This window comes from Pleurodeles waltl, chromosome 11, assembly GCF_031143425.1.
Source record: "Pleurodeles waltl isolate 20211129_DDA chromosome 11, aPleWal1.hap1.20221129, whole genome shotgun sequence".
NCBI lineage: Eukaryota > Metazoa > Chordata > Amphibia > Caudata > Salamandridae > Pleurodeles > Pleurodeles waltl.
Window position 1 is genome coordinate 743,697,894 of NC_090450.1, and position 21,686 is coordinate 743,719,579.

Sequence of the window (21,686 nt, forward strand, 5' to 3'; positions counted from 1 at the left end):
CTCGCTGCTATCAGTTTGTGATGTGCATGTTATCAGTTCAAAAGTCACCAAGGTTATATCATGCTCGATGTGGATTAACTGATCACCATCAATTTGTGTAAGAGTAACGCCTGTTATTTGCATCATTTAGTAATGGAATAATATTGCTTAAGTGATACTTGAAAAGCAACTTACTATTTAAGAGGATTTATTTTCTTTAATGTAACCTTGTCTAGGCAAACTTAATGATCGAATCAACTCAATCCAATAAAAAGTTTGAATGTTTGACAAATCTACTTCACCCCATTGTTCTGGTGTTTAAAATCTGTCAAATTCACATGCCGCAGTAATCAATCTATCTATCTATCTATCTATCTATCTATCTATCTATCTATCTATCTATCTATCTATCTATCTATCTATCTATCTATCTATCTATCTATCTATCTATCTATCTATCTATCGTCCTGTACACACACTGTTACTTCTGAATTTTACAGCATCCCTAATAACAGATCAGTTTTGCATTTTAGAAAAATACTTCAATCGGTTGAGTTAGTCATTCACAGAATGACGTATTTGATTACATAGTTAAAACTGTCTTCAGTATAAACGCATCATAAATACCAGAAGAATGACCTCGAACGGTCAGATAATCCTTAATACTGGGTAGTATCTAAAATTTGTTCATGTTTTCATAGCTAATTCTTTTTTTTTAGAAAGAAACACCGGATGTGGTTAAAAAGAAGCAACTCACGATAAATTAAACAAGAATGGATGGAATTAAGTCGTGACTCTTGGTGTAATACTATTACTTGATCTCTCTCCCGTGATGTACCCTTTTGTTTTGCGGAAAGATGATCTAACTTAGGCTCAATATAAAGCTTCTTTAAAGGCAAATTAAAAGAATAATCGGTATATCCACTCCCACTCACCTATGCTGGGCTTCTAGTTTTTAACAGTCTTCCCACTCCAATGTACTGCCTCTTGTGTAAAGCAATTTTCAGAATCATTTTACTCTCTGGAACAGCATGAAAATCTGACTCTTGTTTAAAAAAAATAATAATAATCATGCATTACTACTATAGGTTGTCACGTTTCAGCGCCATGGATCCACTTGTCTATAGAGTGCTATACAATAATCTATTAACTACTGAAGTAGTCACAGGCTGTTCTGAGATTTCATTCATTAACATGCCTAGTGCATCTTGCAAAAAGAAAAGAGTGCATCAATATTGTAGCAAATGGTGCCGGGAAAAGTCTTTCTGGAGCATGCGGGTTCAGTGAATTCATCTCATGGTACTTTAAAACATCTCAATTAATAAATTCGCAAAACACCTATCTCTCCTTCAATTTTACTGTGGTAGGATTCAATGAAAGTCTGTGGCTCCTTACACCTGTCCCATGGAGGATTTCGATCAACAACTTCCGATGAGACTTGTCCCTCCTTAAAATTATTACCCTGATCTGCTTTGTTGACTATCCCATCATGTAGCGCTATCCTTGAACTGTTTGTTGACTTTTCAAAAGGCCCATTCTTCATTCTAGCTCTACTGCTGGAGTATTCTGTTGCTTCACAGGACGTCCAGTCCTCTTAACTCCATCTTGGTAGAAAGAATCCAAGACTAGTCAAGATTATTAATCCTACCTAGGGAGATATTCTTGTGCTACTGACTTCTTGTAAGGCCTGTCCCTCCCGATTGTGGCAAAAACGTGGTTGCTGCCTGTAACTCTGGTGCTGGTGCTGTTGATGTCAAATGCATCTCAGAAAGGCCAGCCAACCTTGAAATTCTGGCTTGGATGGTGCGTTTACTTCTGAAAAGGGGCATGGCTTTATGGCAATCTACTGTGTGAGAGCTGAAGAGATTTTGAGAAAGCATGTCCATGCTTGGAACTAAAGCCTGAAATAAGTTTTTATACCAATAAGAGTTCCTGATTGTGTCTATACCTAGTATAAACATGTCTCCTTTCAAGGAAGGTGATGTTATCCTATATTCATGGACAACAAGGCCACAGTAGCCATATTGCCACTGCCAAAGGCTTTCCAGCAGCTTTAGAACATGATGTTCAATCCTGGGATTCAAATGTATGAATCTAGTCTAGTGCTTTCTGAACATTTCAAGACTAAGACATCAGATTAGCTAAAATTGTGCATGACGTGAGTTAAGCTCACATCCTAGATGGGCCATATCAAGAGTTAGTAGAGAATGTTTTCAGCCACAGAACAATAAACAGATTATATGACCATCAGTTAAACAAGAAAACGCTTTTACTCACCAAACTGATATTTTAAACCCACAAATAGTCATGTAAAGTAATAAGCATCCCTCAAAAGTTCTGAGAGTGGCATCAAATTGGTGAGAATGTCCCTTTGTCTGCGTTTGGGTGCACTAACTGTACAACTATGTCATTGTTGTTCTGTGTCACACTGGTGCCATGATGTTAAGTTTTCACCCCAAATTACACCATTTGTGGGCGTTCACCGTTCAGTTTCAGTGAAAGATTAGTACACAAAGTCACATAATTCTGCATTGACTTCTTTTACCAAGGACAAGCAGCCTTGCTATTCTGAAGATATATGCTAATAATATGGGGTGACATGCCTCTACAACACATTTAAAGTAAACCTTGACCATTCTTTCTATTCTATGTGCTTCTGTCATGTCTTGTACATAGTGTACTTATGAGCTGGAGTAACCGACATCTACATCCAATGACCTTTACAAAATGTATGGAAGGAGGAAGGTGGTAAAGCGGGAAGATGGAATGCCACAGCCATACCGACAGATAAAATACTTAAAGTCTTGAGCTATGTACCAAAATTAACTGCTTTGTCTGATGTAATGAAATACAATAAAGAAGATATATTTATGAATTGAATTGAGGTTAGACAGCAATGCTGGCCAAATGGACTAAAGTTCTGTAGAAGTGCCAATAGAGCAACCAGATGGACTGCGGTTAGGTGGATACAGTGACTACATGGGTCAGATATGTGGATGTAATAATGGTATGGGTTAATGCTACATTAACACTGATAGGTTGGTCTGTAGCTGGGGATATCCTTGATTGGATGGCCTGCAGTCATGTGAACAAGGACATAAATAAAGACAAGAGCAGTACCTTGTGGACAGATTGAATGGAGAGTCTTCGAAAACTAGGGGCATGCCGACTGCGTAGGTGACTGATAGGGAGGCACTTTGATTTGATGGACTTCACTTAGGGAGCGACACTGATTGGATAGTCTGCTGCAATTGGGTGACTGAGCTGACTGCTGGTAGTGGATGCAATATTCGAATGGGATGCAGTAAGGTAGGCATTAAACTGGGTGCACTGCTCTGAGGTGTGTTGCTGTCTCGATACTTTGGGTGTGGAAAGTAGCTGCAACCTTTCCACATGCCTAAACCTCATTCTGAAAATCCATTATTCTTAAATATCGGCTCGCCGTGTTGCTTCTTCCAGTCATAGGTCCTTGTGCAGACCCAAAACTGGAAACAGGTGAACCAGGTCACAGTATATTAAGAATCAGTCATCTCTCCATTTTCCAATACATATGTCACAATGGTATTCCCAAAAAAACAATCTGACAGTGAAAGTTTTAGAATGTAGGTGTATGGTACTATCACAAGATTGGCATGCAGAGCAAAGGTGAACGAGTTTCAGAAAATCAAGGCATCTCAGACATATTACATAGGAAAAAGATTCCCCTTGCTGGAGGATCAAATATCCTTTCTTGAAATTAAGGTTAGAAGCAGACTAAGAACCATAAATCTCACATTTGCCTCATCAACAGAATGCAGAACAGATTTTTCACCAAAGAATTATATGTCGGAACTACTGGTAAATAAGAATTGAGCATTCTCACTGTCTAAGGAGGGGGGAGTGTTCTAAATTCACATGCCTACATATGTTTACACATTTGCAACCTGCTGAGGCCCCTAGGTCGAGCTGAAATGTTGTTTCAGAAGAATTTGCACAAATACACTTAACTGGGAGAGTTAAACAAGGCACTAAGGTGTGAGAAATATTGGGCAGTCAATGAAAACAGAGTATTCAAAGGATGGCAAAGGGAAAGAAACTGGATTAAAAAATCAAACTTTAAGTGCACAGGGTTTGGTTTAAGGGCTTAAGATCTGTAGGAATTATTTGTTCAGAGGATAGTGTCAATTTTGACTTTTACATACAGTAGACCTCTTTCAGCAGTTGCCTCTGGTAATTTGATGCTAGGGAACATGGAGAAGCATCTAGCTCTGCCAATTGGTCAGGTGGATAGTTCCTGTGCCAGTCAGTTTGTTGAAGACTTAAGCTGTCCACTCTTTTGTGGCTGTTTAGAAGAAACCGAGTGGAGTTGATCACAGAAGTCCCCTTTAGAGTTTATTTTCCAGAAGACAAATGGTAATTGAGGTTCTAAAATAGTGTGCGACTGCTGTATATGCAAAAGGCGTTGGCTAGGGACATCAGAGTTTCTCTGGTGTGTAACTCCAGCATTCTGGCAACGCAAACAACATTAGCCTGCAATATCAAATACAATGATTTAGAAGCACACTGAGAATATGGGATATTGTTGTCAGCCTGGTGACTTGGGTGAAACAGCCATAACAACTGCTAGGTTGGCGAAGACTCCTGACAGCTGAGGGAATGACTGGAACAGTAGTGACTACAGAGCAAAAACACCACTAAAAATCATGTTTTCTACATTGTTTTGGCTTCTTCAGTTTTGACATTCCTCTAGGGTTATGGCTGCAAATGTGGGGTATGAAATGGACAACATTTCTTCACCTGCATTTGTTTTCGTACAGCTTCATAGTTTTTTAACATTATAAATTAGATTCACTCAGGAGATGGGCTTTTGGCTTGACGAGATTATCTCAATGCACAGATTCTCCATGGAGGAAAAGTAATCAGCACTCCAATTTCAAAATCTGTTGATCTAGTTTGGTCAAAGTGCTGATATTTAGGCAACTGCTACAGGTGCGGTGGCTTCAAAAACCCCATGTCCATTTTTGTGCCTATCCAGGTATGATGCAAATGAACAAATTCTCATGACAGATTGAAAGTGCTATTATGGTATCTTGTCACACCTTTTCCACACTCACTTAATAGGGCTTTTTTCAAAGGGATGCTGGTTTCCAATACTGCACATGAGTGAGTGATAACCCGTTATGATTTCCTACACAAAAATCTGTTTGCCAGCTGAAGGAAATTGGAAAATGAGCGACCTTGCTAACATGTCAAGCTGTGGTGCTAGACCACATCAGACTTATTTCGACTCCTCTGCAATCCGCAAACTACCTTTCCTGTGTTGCTTAGAGGAAGGACGGTGTTGCAGGCTCTGTGGCAGGTGTTGCACGAATCAGACCTGTCTCATACCCTGCACTGGATGTTGCAAGCAGGGTGAATGTGCAGATCAGCTTCTCTCAAATCTCCTCCAAACCATGTTTTTCCACAATATGCACAATGAATGTGTGAGGATCAGCAGCTTGTTTCAAAGAGTCCCTTGCTGGGGTACTTTGGTCCACACATGTTGTTCAGCTTTTTGTGGATGATGAGCCAAAAATGTCTGAGCGTTATTTAAAAATATCAGTAACACCCATTTGAAAAAGCAGATAGCGACACATCCGAGACACAACCATTTGCAGACCCTGATTGCAATGCTGTGACTGCTTGAGGCAGGTGACCCCGTGAGTTTCATGGCACTCTTGTGTTGTGGTGCCGGACTGCCCAAGCTGTCGCTGCACCAGATTTTTGGCTTTTTCTTCCACCTAACAGTGGTTTCCCCTTTCCTTTTTCATGTTGTTCAGTCTGCAAACTCGAAAGGGCCTGGAAGGCCTCTTTAGTCTGTACATTTATGAGACTATGCAACAGTGGCCTAGCCCACAATTCATTGCCAATTAATAGATGAGCTGCAGCTGATTTCAATCACTTTCCCAGCAAAGGTCTCCAGTTTATGGTAGGCGAGTTATTAAGAGATCCATGATTATCCCAAAAACACTCTTGAGGAAAGCTTTCCCCTAGAAAAGGCAGCACACTGTTGGTCTACAGGGAAAGGTTTTTATTCTCCCACAAGAGGATTGCGGTCATCATGCTGGTTCTTCAGTTTTTTCTTGAAGATTGAGATAGAAGTAGAGGGCTTGTAGAAAATAGTCCATATGTCTCCTGCAGAGCTGCGGTGGCAATCGCCTATCGTGCGTGAACCTGTAACTCCGTTCCACCTGGAATGAAAGAGAGGAGAATCATTTAAGTTACATGATCGGGACAGTAGTGCAGGTAGACTGTGCTTTAAGGATAAGCAAGGTAGCAGAAAGATTTCTCACATATAATGTTCGGGATCAACATACACTTTTGCCACATACGTGCTATATGCTAAATGGCATGACTGTGGTTTCTTTGCGTTTCACCCTTGGAAACATGTCCAGCTGACTGCCATCCAAAGCAGAACTGGTGGATGGCTCTTCAATAAATGCAGTATGTGTGCAGAAGCTAATAGGGGTTACTAAGTCAAGTGGTGGATTTCTGCACTAATAGCGAAGTGTGCTGACAACTTTTGTGCTTGATCCATCTGTTGATCTAGTGGGGGCTAAGCTGATGATTAGTACTGAGGTGCATGGGCTACGTACTGCATGAAATCCTTGTGATCAATAGTAGAGCAGACTCTACATCCCTCTAGTGAACAAGCAAAGTGTCTGGGGGTGGAGTAGGTATTAGAAAAGACATACATTAGCTTACCTCTGCATGATCAATCCATAGATACACCGTTAGTATATTGTATTGTAATAGTATTTATATAGCGCTTACTACCCCTAACGATGCGTCAAACCGCTTTTTGACGAGTAGCACGCTACTCTAGAACACAGTATACACCTCATACACAGTTGCTCTGATCAAAAGGGGGTTGTACTTTTGTGGCTGAGAGCTAATGTAAATATCGATGTAGGACTGTGGTTTAAGGCTTTATCTCTGGCTTCAGACGTGGTATGCTAATCTGTTTTAAGCTTAAAAATCCATACAATACACCCCACAGACATGCAGGAGTTTGGCACCAGCTTCTACTTGTACCCTTCCTGTGATATCTCCAGACCAATAACATTATAATACTGGTGCCACAAGTAGGTCTATTGTTATTGATGGTGGCTGATCTGAAGAAGATGTTTAAAATAAAAATACAGTACCGTTTTTCAATTAATTGGAACACTAGCTGCAAGGAAAAGTATATATATTTTTTTAAATACAAGGTTTTCAAATGAGAGCATATTTTTACTTATCCAGTGATATATTTTCTCCATAAAAACACATAACTCCCCCATTTACCATTGTAAGGTGTGAAGTATTCTAATTTTAAAACAAGTGATGTATCCGGCCTAGAAGTCTGTAGTCCACTGTCAGACATTTAGTGGACCCTTTTCCTACTGAATCCCAGAGTGTCTGGGGCAAGAATGGCCTGTTGGGGAAGAAATTGAATAGTAAATACAATATGTTTGGATAAACTTCGAAGAACTGATACTAATATTGGAATAGAAGGGGCTGTTTGTCCACATCCAATCAGTATGAGATGTGGAACAGAGCTCAATTATTTGGCCAAAATCAGAATGCCAATTCAGTGTACAGCAGAGGAATATTTGCTGAGCCAATGCCGTGATGAGGGAAATATCATAAGAGCATGGAGTGAACTGATCAGAAATTGATTTTTGGAAAACAGACAGAAAAACAGTGCCATTTTCACTGTGCAATTTTTTCCCATGAACCACGTCTGTGGTGAAAACTGGAAGCCAACATTAGGGGTCATGGAGATGTCAGTGGGATATAGCTGCTATCTGTAACCCAGTAGAATCATGCAGGCTTGGCAAATCAGTATTATGTTGAGTTACCTCAGGAAAGAAGAACCTAGGGTGAAAGTAAATAGAAGGGCACGAGAACAGAGGAGGAAATGTTAGAGGTGGACATGTTTAAGCACTGACAGAGGTTAAATTGACACACACTGAGCAGAGGAGGGCTATGGGCAGAGAGAGGTACCTGATCTTTGATGTTTTAGCAAATAATTAATAAAATGCATCGTAGACATTTGTGTGAGTGGAAAAACAGCATAAAAAATCACTCCCATGAAAACATATTGCACACTATGGACAGATTTTCCTCACAAACAATACTCTAGCCACAGGGTATTGATCTTCATTTTGTATTAGACCTTGTTTGAAAGACCTCTTCAATGTTTAGCCAAGATGAGCAATGTTCCCGGGGATGGTAACATAAACCCTGATCTTGCACACTACATTAAGAACCTGCATGCACTTGCCTATAGGTGAGAGATATATGGTAATCTTTCAGGAAAAGAGTTATCCTGACATTAACATACACCAGAAAATTGAAATATTGTAAATTCTGTGCTGCTGAAGATATCCTACTTAAGTGAAGGTCCATTTTTTTATTAGCTTGGGCACGGCCTAAATTTAAACCTATGGCTAATTGTCTCTTTCAAGTGCATAATTAAATGAAGCGTTCCTTGCCTGAGCTGGCAACATGAAACACTATGATGCTGTACACCCAAGTAATCCCAGGGTGAAATGTTTTTTGTGTAGAAACAGAAGCTCTGAATTTTTCTGAATGGCTGATATTCATCGCAGAATGTGGGTCCTGTCTCTCTGGCTGGCATAGTAAAGCCTTTGAATACCAAAGTCCAAATACCAAATTTCCACTGCTGTAGACTTGGACTTACTTGAGAGAAACATGTAGGAGAATCTTTGCAAGGATTGCAATTACTGTGAGAATGAGGAGCGCCGTCAGGGCATAGACTGTCCATCCTGTGAAAGAAAGAAGACAATATTTATTATCACTCGTGGACAGAAAATTGTATTGCACCACAGACTTTCCGACAAGACATACTATGAGCTCACTCAGTAGCAGGCATTCCTTCAAGACTGTAAAACGTGACCCTTGTAGGTTTATTCTGAGGGATGTCACACAGCCACATCGATTTTTTCAGAAGAGGAAGGCATGGTCGTAACTGTCCCTTTCCATAGTGGACATCCCTTCGTAGTAGTCCATTGCAAGAGAATGAGTCCAAGTGATGGGTGTATCACTGAGATAAAGAAACTTAATGTAGCAATACCTACTTGGAGTGTTAATCCTGACCACTTCACTCCCTTTGTGCGTTGAAAGGCCTAACATTGCAGTTCCCTTCAAGGTTTAAAGGCCTATCCATAGCATTCCCCTCCTTGAGTCGGAGGCGTATTGCTGTAGGTCCTCATGTAGCAAAATGGCAGGTTCTAATAATCCCCTTCTGGAATAAAAAGCATGACTGTAGCAGCTCTTTTAAAAAATAAAGCCTATGTTAAAGTTGTCCCTTTCTGGTCTATCTCACTTGACCCTAGCAAATCCATTATCAAACAGATGGCATGAGAGGCCAATACAGGAAGTAAAACTTGTAGTGTGGCATATAGATTAACAACTGTTATATTGTCTACATCTCTTTCTGCTGCTAGCAGCACATATGGTTAAGGATTGGCTTTGAGCCAATGAAGCAGCCTCCAAAGGATTTTGGAATTTGATAATGTAGACAATGATTTTCATGGAGAACAAATACTGATTTTGAAAAAACAAACATTGAATTTTATTGAGATTGACAATTATGTAACTTTGGCTGTTAAATGTTGCATGCATGTGAAATCGAATTTCAAATTTGGCACACACGATCTTTCGAAATGTTGATTTATTGAGTCAGCCTTATGATGCACACTAATATCAGTTTTATAGTCCCTGCAATTTATTGGAGATTTTCAAAATCAATATTTATTTCTGTTCGCGATTAAAGCATGCTTCATTTGTTAACTATTTGAGGAGACTCAAATTGACTGGTCCACAGAAATATTCTGAGATCATCATATCAAAACTAGATAGCATTCTCATATCGATATTGCCAAAGCCAGTTACAATGCACAAAGGTAGTAAATCACAATAGACAGATAATATTAATGTTGAAAGTTCACAACGTGTTTGTGGCTCAGTTTATTCTTTTGGGGCAATTGGGTAAATGCATTTTACTAATTTCATAGTGAGAGACTAAGGGACTCGTTTAAAGGACAGAAGGTTGGATGCCGCACAGCTGCAGCCCTGGTCCAAACTTAGAGCTCCAGATGCTCTGGCAGGGAATTTGCACTGGAAGCTATGTTATGGTGTCCCAGTAATTCATTCATTTATTTATTCATTCATGTATTTCAGAAATAAACACCATGAAACAGTATTTTGATGATGAACAAATAAGAAAAATTCTTGTCAAGTTAGGAGTTATTTTTCAGCAGGAGAAATGTTGGCATATTTCAGTGTGCAGCCATCATGCCCTTCATTGCAGCCACAAACAGGACACAACAGCATTGCATGGCTCACCCAGAGTAGTACAGGTTTTCCACCACAGTTTAACCAGTGGACCTGTCGCATATGGGCTGTCAGCAAAGTTTTTCCAGTGCCGGAGTCAGCTGAGGCTTCGGATGGATCTAAATGAAGTGGGGGGACTGCAATAATGGTGGAACGAGGCCGCTGACAGTCTTTAACTTATGCAATTTTACACCCAACTTTAAGTTGGCTCCATAACATCAATATCAAATGGTGATTTTAAAAGCATCTTTGAGAAACCTCCCTATATTTACATTGTTAGTAAAATCAATGCTTGTTTGCTCTGGAAATTTAACAAATTATAACAAATATTATATGCTGGCCTGTGCACAGCCCACCGCTGTCTAGGTCACAAGAATTTTAACTTGGAGTATAATGACATTGAAGTGTTGTATGAATTGACCAAACTCTGACCGAACAGGCCTTTCATGGAGTTAAGTTTGAATAAACCCATGTTCGTCCGAAGTTTTTTTGATTATTTATTGGCACAAAGTTGCTAAAGTCCACTAAAAAAACATCATTCAGCCAGCACAATGTGTTGCTTACAACTTTAAGTTACTTGTTCATATGTACTATTTTATTATACAAAGAACGGCGTTTAAAAACATACTAAAAATACAATACCTATTTTGGATAATAATATAATACACAGTCCAATCTTTTTTTTTTTCTTTCCTCACCTACTTATGACGTGCTGTATATGACATATTGCTTCCTCATTAGAATAGACGTTTTTCTTTGCAATCCAACTAATTGCTAATAAAATTGAACTGTGAACCAGCAGCACACCCTGACCCCAGGAATGATCAGGGCTTTTCCAGAAGGACAATTTCTGGCCCCAAAATAAATAAATAAATAATCAGGGTTTGCTGAGCCATGAACAAGGTCTGTCAGCCCGTTTGTGTGCTCACTGTACCCTTGTAAGAAAGCTGTGCCCGTTCCAAAATGGTGACGCTGCTCCATCTTGAAATAATCGCGATCACTGGCTAGCACATTTGGAAATGTCAGCAGATATTTTGTTTAGAGAGCCACTTCCTAGAAGTACTTTAGTACTACTGAGAAGTAGGCTACTCCTCTGATGTAATTCTAAGCAGTGGCTTGATTTTTGGAAATATTTGTGAACAATCTTGAAAGGTGGTGCACTGTCATTAACGTGAGATGAGCAGCAGTAAATCAAAGATGGCTCCTGTGGATGTCGATTTGACGTGTGCAAACACTGGAAAATGTAAAAAACATAAAACAAATACAACACCCATAGTGTGTATTTGAGCAGAGGAACTGGGTTATAAGTAGGGGTGGGCACAGCTAGTGTAATTCTCTCTTGTGTAACGACTCATAATTGATGTTAAATTACTCACAAGTTTGTGTTGTTGTGTGAGAATTATAATCCAGAATTTACGGCTATTGCCTTATTCCAAAATGCAACCTCGTGTCCAAAATGGGTACAAGAATGGTGTTTACGCTAAGAAAATCGCACTAAAGGACATATTTAAGAAAAGTGGTGCTGCCTACAATGCAGCGCCACTTTTCTTGAGCCCTTTAGAGCCTCCTACCGCCACCATGTGTGCATCGTATTTAAAATATGGCGCACCATGGTGCACGGTAGAGGGCAATAGCGTAATTTTTGAAGCTATTGATGTACTCTGCAGGAGTAGCACCAAGATTTTGGCACTACTCCTGCAGAGTACATGGTATTCAGTGGCATGCCCCCTTTTAATGCCTGCTCTGAGCAGGTATTAAAAGTGCCAAAAAAATGATGGAAGAAAGTCTGTGAGATTTCATTGCACTATTTTTTCTGCCCCCCATAACAGGGGGAACGCCCCCTTTGCATACATTATGCCTGGCACAGGCATAATGTAGCTCAAAGGGTTACAAAGTGACGCAATGCATGCATTCTGCCACTTTATAAATATAGCACAGCTTTTTTGGCCTTCTAACGCCATATTAGCGTAAAAAAATGACGCTCATGAGGCATTAGAACGGCGCTAGGGGCTCTTAAACATGTCCCTAAATGCTACAGGATATGAACAGCAGTAGACAGCAGCCACTTGCTCTCTCTTGGTTTGTTATTCCTGTGCTCCTGCAGTAGGATTCTTGCCGCAAATTACTCTTAATTACTCTTAATTACTCAAGCTGCAGTAATGGTGTAATTTCGGTAATTTCGCATCAGAAGAGTAATGAATAATTACCAAAATTACTGTAATTACTCTGGCATAATTAAAATTTCACAAAGGCTTAGTCGCAAGACATTCTCAAAAGCCTAGTTTTATGCCCACAGGCTGCTGCACACATGGCAGCAGTCCAGGTACAATAGGTATTGAGAGAACCTAGACCGGGCACAGTCTAGGTATGAAGGGAATGCTCCACTATGAAAGACCACAGACCTGGGGTATGTAACAGGGAATTACTGAAGTCCATGCCCTGTGCCGAGAGCCCACTGTGCAGGACTGAAAGCCATGTACAGTGGGTTCTGAGACAACAGGGACTGGCCATATACAACACTGAAAAAACAATGGGTTCGATCTTTGACTAGGTGCAAAGTTTATTAGGAAAAAAAATAAAAAAATCACTGAAACTTGTTGGCAAGCGACAGTAATGGTCCTCTTACTAAGCTCAGCATGTGAAGTTCAATCAAATCAAATAAAAAGGACCTTAAAATATAATAAGGAGAAATATTGTAGTTACAATCCAAAAAGTGTAACTTTGCCATTCTCAGCTATGCATCCGTGACTCCTCACAATAGACTGCTAAGGAAAGCGTGATGACATCAAAAATACCATCAGTGGTGACATCATATGTCATGTGACAATCCGAATCATCAATTAGATCACTGAAGCCATTCAAGAGCACTATTTCCCAGAGTCCAGTAGACTACACCTTTGACCCTAACCTCTGTGCGGTTTTCAGTCTTAAAGATGTAATATATAACATTTTTACTTTCTAAATTGAATTTAAAAGTTTACAAGCTATAAGAGGTCAGTGGGTGTTATAACATTTTGTAATTATTTACTAAGAAGATATAAATGTTGCTTGAAATTTACAAAACCTGTACTTGCTTGTTAAAACATTATGAAAGCTAAACTTTCTAAAGCCTATTCCTGTTGTAACAAAGAAACCTATTTAGTTAAAAGATAACAAAATGTTTGTATCCGTTTTAAAAACATTATTATTTCTAACATGTCATAAACCGATATTTTGTACTTGTAACTAACACGATTATTTGGGAATTTTGAAAAATATTATATATTTGACTAACAAGTCTATAATAAAACATTCTAAATGTTATTTGATACTGTATTTTTTTAGAAAAGTGTTTATTGTTAAACACCGTAATAAAAGTTATGTAGATAACTTTAAGCAAGAATGCAAACTTTTAAAGCCGTGTCTTGCTTTTCTGTAATGCGGACAATATTTTCACACAGGTAGTTGAACTTTCTGCCAATGTGATGGGATTTTCTCATGCTTGAAACCAGTTTTTTTGCAGAATTCCACCATGACAGAAATTGGGGAACTTCTCAATCCCTAGAAACAACAAGCAATGGAACTAAGATTAAGGGGTACCCTGGAGACGACGAGTAACACAGACACGTTTATAAAAGATAACAGAAGTGACAAGTAAGGACAAGTCTCTACCATGCCCTAAGCCATGTGACTGCTGTTGTCTGTACGTACACCACACATTCCACACTGACATTCTTTCGACAAAAACTGCATCCCTCCATCCATTCTTCCCATGACCCACCCTTCCACACACCTTCACGTCCAACACCCTCTCAACACCAACACATATAACAGGCTTTGTTATTTTTAGTATGTTACTAACAATCCCATGTTCAGGAGAAGGGTTCATTTTCATCACTGAGTATAGAATATTCAGTTAACGCTCAAACAATTATCTCTAATTTCGGAGAGTAGTGGTTTGGGATTGGCAGTTCACTCCTAAAACAGCAGCACCCTCCATTCTACTATGGGGACACCATTGCACCAATGCAGTTTTTTAATTATGATCTACAGGATTGTGTTAGTGGAGGAAACAACTTTCTTAGGAAGAACAGCTGAAACATGGAGCTCCCTCACCAGTCAGCCGATAACTGAGTTGATGTAGAACTTGCCTATGCAAAAGAATGAAAACAGCCCCAACATTCTCAACCTAAAAGGCTCAACTAGGGAGCTTAGGTGATAACATATCCAGCCCCTTTACAAATAAAATACATATTTAAACTGATAAACAATCTGGAGAAAACAAGCACACAATAAACACAAGAAAATAAGTAATTAAAATATCATTATGCCAATTAAAAACAAATCTATTAAAATACTTGAAAAGGAAAGAAGAATAACAGAAAGTTTCAGTGTACAGTCATGTAAATATTCAGGAGGTCTCGGCAACCTTGGCACTCTTTCGCTCTTGAGTTTCCAATGTACCATCCCGCATTCTAACCACTTGCCCTCTGATGTCTCCACTGTCTCCCCTGATGCAGCACCTCTCTAAACTGTTTCATAATCACCCACTCTTCTAACACCTCATCATCTTTCATTAGCAAAAAATGCTACATTTACTACTTTCATTCATACATGCCTGATCTGCTCTACCATACAAAACCACATCTCTCCTATTCCACTTCTCATCATTTTCTAGCACACACAAAAATACTCATGCACGTCTCTGATTTTTTAGGCCCACAAAACTGCAAGAGCGCCCCTCCACCCACACCTCCAGATCTCTCTTTTACCAAATCTCCAACATTGATACTACTTTTCAACTCTTTCCTTGGAACAGAAACAACCTTGTCATCATCTGTCAAAGACAACATCCAAGCTGGCAACATCCTCATACCGACTTCCTTCATCTCATCTGGTCATCACTGTAACTCAATTTTTGTGAGTGATAAGACCAAATCAAATCCATTACCATTTGATTGACCGTCTTCACAATACCATTATACTGTAGGTTGTACAAGTAAGTACGAGTTTGATGACTACCACAGGATTTTAAAAAACTATTTATTTCTTCACAAACCAACCATGTGCCATTGTTGGTTGTAGACCTAGAATGAAACCTTTCCTCTGTGAAAATGTCCTGCAAAGTGTTTATGGTGGTTCTGGTAGTGATTTCTCTGAGAAACACTGCAAACAACCACTTTGCATGAACATCCACCATAACAAATGTAAGCTCAACACCAACACTAGTCAAAGGTCCAATAAAATACCTACACAAAATATTCCACACCTTACCAGTATCTAATATCTCTCCCACAATAGCTTTCAACTTTTCTCCTGTTTCTTACAATTTACACACCAGTCCATCCATTCACATCACCATCAGTGCCAAGACACCAATAATTTTCTCTCATCTCCTCTTGGTTAAGGTCTGCCCCAAATGAACACCATGCACCAGTCTAAACAACTGCAATGCCAGATTTTTTTCAGGATCAAATTTGTCTCATCTTATTACAAATCCTGCTGCTATTACAGACAACGTATCTAAAACTTTCAAGAGTAGTCATTCTAGAACATTCACCACACTCTCTTTCTTGCTACCTTTCAAAAATCAATACTTTTTTTTTATAACAAAGTCATCACTCATTCCTCTATGCCACCCCTCCTCTGGTACTGCACCTTGTATTCACTTAATCACATAACTAACATTTGCCACTGCCCATTCTTTTTCCAACATCTGCACATTCTCTTCATCTAAAATTTGCAATTGTAAGAGTAAGCGGGACACTCAGTCAAATTGAATGTTATTCCAACCAAGAAGGTGTTCAATACAATACCAGTATTCTTGTAAGTGAGATGCTAACCAAGCCAATCTGGCTGACACTTTGACTGCACCTCCCACCACATAAAAGTATTTTTAACAAAGGCTTTTGGTCAGTGCAAAGTATTATCTTGCAACCCCAGTGTAAATTTAAAATTACTCCCCAAGCTACTGCCTCTCGATTACAAAGTAGTTCCTTTCATTATGGGATAATGATCAAGAGACGAAAGCCACTGTCCTTTCATAATTCCCATGAACCTGGGATAATACTGCTCCTATACTAATCACACTTGCATCCATTGTAATAATGGTTTTGCTTGTGGTATCAAATGGAATCAATACTTTTTCTTCATACAATTCCATTTTTATATTCTCAAAAGCAGCTTTCTGTTCCTCCTCTTATAGAAAACAATACCATTTTCTCAACAGATTTCTCAAATTTTCTATCTTTTCCACAAAATCTTAATAAATTTGTAGTAGTAGCCAATCAAACCCCCAAATTATCCTAGCTGGTCTTTATCATGTTGGGGAGTGGCTTTTCTTATGCGTTTCAATTTTATTTGGCCCTACCACATCCACAAATAGAGTATACCCAAGATATTTAATCTCTTCCACCAAAAAAGTACACTTTTCTTTCTTGATGGTTAATCCTTCTCCAGTATCTCTGTTTAATGTTCATTTGAGAGTAATATTATGACTCTGAACCATTTCTCCAAAAACCAGACTGTTGTCTTGAAAACAATTAACATTATCCATACCTGTGAATACTTCTCACATCATTCCTTAAAAAACACCTGCGGCGAAAGATAACCCGCATTGCATCCTGGTAAATTCAAAAATACCCTCCATAGTTATGAAGGCTGTGAGTCGTTTGGAATCCTTGTGTAATTGTGTTTGATGGTCAGCACTTTTGAGATCTAACTTACTAAACTACTTACCCTCTTTTAGCTACAAGATTAATTGTTACTTGGTAATGGGTAGTTGTACATAACATTATTTTGATTAACTGTGAGAAGACCAACACAAAATCTCAAACTTTCATATGAATTTGCTATGATTACAACTGGAGGAATCCATATGGAAGTTTCATTCTGTTCAATATTACCATCTTCCACCAGATACCAAATCATTCTATGGTGCACATGATGGGCACATTCCTTAACTTTTGCCACACAGTCACTGCACCTGGTTTTACCAAGATTTTGTGAGCATAACACTTTAACTCTCCCATTTACAATCAAATACTCTATTAGCACCTTTGGGAATCTCTTAGACTGAAATATCCTCAACAACCATAATGTGGTTGACAGCTCTCAGATTGACAATTATGTGAAGATCATATTGGTGATGCCATCCTGAAATGGGAAGACAAATCACTGTCACATAAACTTTTCCTTCAACATGTCTATTTTGAAATTCAATTTTCATTACCATGTATCCAGTGATATCAGATTTCTCTCCCTGGTTGCCACCTGGGCTAATGTCCTCTGGTAACATGCTTACTTTTATGCATTCATGTAAAAACATTTCTTTAGCCGTCATAGTATAAAGTGAACCTGAATTCACCATTAACTGAATATTGTTTCCTTTAACACTTTCTCCACACTTTCACTTTCCAGATGTTTTCCTGTAAAATCCCTACTCGAGTCTTATAATTAACCTTGCATATGCATGCAAACTGCAAGCATAATATGATTTGGATTTAGCGTTGTGTCCACACCTGGTGCAAACTCTACTTAATTGCTAATAAGAAGGTGTACTTTGTTGGATTTGCTGTAGCCTTTAGTTATTGCCAGAACTTTAGTGTCATCATTGTCAGCACAAGTAACTTTTTTTCAACAGCATTTGATATTTCAATGGCATGCTTTAATTAAGGATTTCTCACTGCACAAAGTCTCTCAAGCATTTTTTTGTTTTGCTTCTACATTGCACAATTAATTGGTCATGTATTAATTCATCTGTCATGGTACCAAATTGACTTTTGATACCCACATTGGTATCTTTTGTTAATCTAATCTCCAACTTTTCTTTGCTTCTTTGTAGGTATTCGTGAACTGTTGCTCATCTTGATCCAGTGCAAACGATAAATCTTTACAAATATTTTGCTCTTCTTGCCCTAACGTGCTTCTTTCCTGGATGGCATAAACTCTTGCCCAACAAGTGCTTCCAAATAATTCTCAAATATATCCATATATTCTTTCCAGACAATGGATGGATCACCTGGGTGAGTTAAAAAAAAAGGGTGGAGGTATAATGGCAGAAGAATAAGTCGCTTTCATAGTGTATGTTGTACACACACAGTCCTATTTCTGTGTCCTTTTCTCTGAGATATGGCAGAGCTGCATAGTCCTTTGTCTATGTCCTTTTCTTCATATATATATTATTATAAATAGTAGTACTTTAGTTTTGTTTAGGACTTTCAGGTTCATCTGGGAAGGCGGAGAGTATCACTGCAGGTGAGAAAGTCAGCTTATAAACAGTGAACTGCATGGTAAACCGATTAAAATGTTTTTCTGCACACCTCCGCCTTGTGCTCAATGCTCTTAATAGCGTAAACACATGGCACAGATTTGCTGACATGCAGAAGGTGAGAGACAGCTTGAGGCACCAATCTGAGCTTCACTGCCTGGAATGTTCAGGCATGCATATAATATTGACTCCCCAATGTATGCCCCAATGACACAAAGAGAATAAGGCACTCATTATGACATTGGCAGTAAATCCCACTTATCGCCACACTGACGGGCACAACTTAGCGCTGCAGCGGCGGATATCTGTTCACCATATTATGACACACACACACACACACCAACCCAACAGAATTCAGCCACACATACAAATCCGCCAGACCAAAGGTCAGTGATAAACTGGCAGTATCAAAATCCACACCGTTACACCAACAGAACAACACCCACCACATTATGACCCACGAATCACCACGGCGAACATTCCACCACACTCACAATGGACACCCACATACAAAACAACACTACATTGGCCAATACCAAAAACACACACCTGACACCGATACACACACCACACCCACACCACTATAAAACACACAGCCACATTGGCCACAACCCTTTACCACTGCAAAGCATTGCCACCAGAGAGACACTAAGACCACTGACACAACTAGAGCCACACACTACTCACACCTATACACCACCCACGCACTCCACACCCCAACACATTACCCAACACACCCTCACCAATTCACCTTTCATAACACCCATGGCACCACAAAGACACCCGAGTAGAGACACAGCTATTTGGAGCACAGGTGCAGCAGATATCTATAGCTAGGAAGATGGAGCTATGGAGGAGAATCATGGACAGGGCCAACGTTGTGGGACAGCACCCCAGAACTAGGGATGACATCAGGAAGAGGTGGAACGATCTACGGGGGAAGGTATGTTCCATAGCAGCAAGACACCAGCTCGCTATCCAGAGGACTGGCGATGGACCCCCACCTCCTCCCCCACAACTCACACCATGGGAAGAGCAAGTCTTGGCAATACTGCATCCTGAGGGCCTGGCCGTGGTTGGATGAGGACTGGACTCTGGTAAGTCAACTCTCTACTATCACCACCCCTACCTGCATGCCATCACATACCCTCACTCCTGTCACTCCACTACATCCCACACACTCCACCCTCACATTTCACTCAACCCAAATCCAAGCCCTGCATGGACACTCATCGTTAAAGCATGCACACCATAGGGAACTAACAATCCCACAATACACTAACATACACAAGTGAAAGCTGGCAGGGCAAATCCAACCATAGAGGGGAAGCCACGGATGTACAATATGTCAGACACATAAACAAATCAGTTACATACCCACAGGTACACCAGCCAATGTCAGCGGAGAGGAGGTGCCAGCAATATCCAGCCCCCTAAAAGAAGAGGCCCACAGTTATGACAGTAACTCTGGTCTTCAGGATCTGGACGACCTAACTGGCCAATCAGGGACCATTGGCAGCCGGTTACCCAAGCCCTGTCACACACCACCACAGAGCTTCCCCCATAAGGATCCAACACCATAGCACCCACCCAGCGTACCCACACCGCTGTCCCCAGAACACGTCAATCAGCAGTGTGTCCACCTCTACAGGGACCCCAGGCCACACCTCACCCCCAAGACAATCAGGGACCTGGGGTCAGTGGCAGTGGGCACACGGTTCAGGGGACAGAGACACAGGCCAACAGGGAAACTTGGAGGAAACTGGGAGGAGTGCTGTGTGCCGGGGGAGGACAGGCCCAGGGAACCAACTCTCCAGGAGGCACTCTCCGAGATCCTGGGAGCCTACCAACATTCCCAGGACACGATGGGCCAGATCCTGGATAACGTGCAGGAGAACAGGCGGCCGCAGGAGGGACAGTACCAGGAGATCAGGGAGGACTTGCAGGCCATTAACAACACCCTGATCTCCATAGCAGGGGTGCTGGCAGACATGGCCAACATTCTCGCACCAGCGGGCCCCTGCCACTAGCCAGACATCTGAACAGCCTTCCACTTCCGCTGCCGCTAGCTGCCAGGAGGCCCCGCCACAGGACTCACAGGCCACCAGCACTCCTCCCCCTGCAGAAGGTGAACCACCCCGTGATCCAGACAGTAGCCAGAGACACTTGCCAAGACCCCCGACAGGAAATGAGACTCTCCTGATTATCACCCTTGTGTCCCACTCAGTCACCCTGTCCACCTGGAACTGCCATTGCTCCCCTTCCTATGTCCCCTTGGACAATGAACCTGTGCCACAACCAGACTGGAACAATACCCTGGACTTTCCTCCATCATCACCCCATCCCATTGCACTTTCCTCCTATATGTTAGCACTTCAAAAAACACACTTTGAAAAAAATCATGTAATGTATATCAAATATGTATTATTTGAAACAGGTACAAATATTGCAAATTAACTGTACATAGAATGAGCATAGATTAATGACCTGTGGCTGGTGTTAGTGATCACACCAGGAGTATATGTCAAGTCACTAACATTTGCAAAATGAATTGCTAGAGGGAACAGTATGTAGGCATAGAAGTGGGAAATATCAGCATGCCAATGCCACACAGATTACAACCAAAGTCATTTAAATTTAAAGTTACACTGTCCTACCTGTGTGTCACTGGAAGTATTGTCATATAATTGATGTTCTGTTGTCCTCATCCTCATCCTCTGACTCCTCATCCTCACTGTCCACAGGGTCTACTGCTGCCACACAGGTATCTCCAGTCTCCTCCTCCTTCAGAAAAGGGACATGGCATCTGAGGGCCAGGTTGTGCAACATGCAGCATGCCACTACTATCTGGCAGACCTTCTTGGTTGAGTAGCACAGGGATCCACCTGTTAGATGTAGGCACCGGAACCTGGCCTTCAGGAGGCCAAAGTTCCTTTCAATGATCCTTCTGGTTCGCCTCATTGTAACGTTCTTCTGCCCTTGTCCTGGCATTCTTCACAGGGGTCCGCAGCAATGATAGGTTTGGGTAACCAGAGTCACCTGCAAATATTGAGGGACAACATTTAGCCACACAATATCCTACATGGCCCACACCATA

At 40.6% G+C, this 21,686-nt stretch overlaps 1 protein-coding gene across 1 annotated transcript in view; it reads right to left on the reverse strand.

Annotated features, from left to right (window-relative positions):
• Nucleotides 1-2,230: 2,230 nt before the first annotated feature.
• Nucleotides 2,231-21,686, reverse strand: part of KREMEN1 (kringle containing transmembrane protein 1) — a 289,192-nt gene continuing 269,736 nt past the window's right edge. The window contains exons 8-9 of the mRNA XM_069214466.1: nt 8,687-8,771; nt 2,231-6,188 (exon numbers count right to left, since the gene is read on the reverse strand). Of these exons, the coding sequence (XP_069070567.1) occupies nt 6,029-6,188; nt 8,687-8,771 (245 nt within the window). The 3' untranslated portion in view covers nt 2,231-6,028. The remainder of the gene's footprint in view (nt 6,189-8,686; nt 8,772-21,686) is intronic.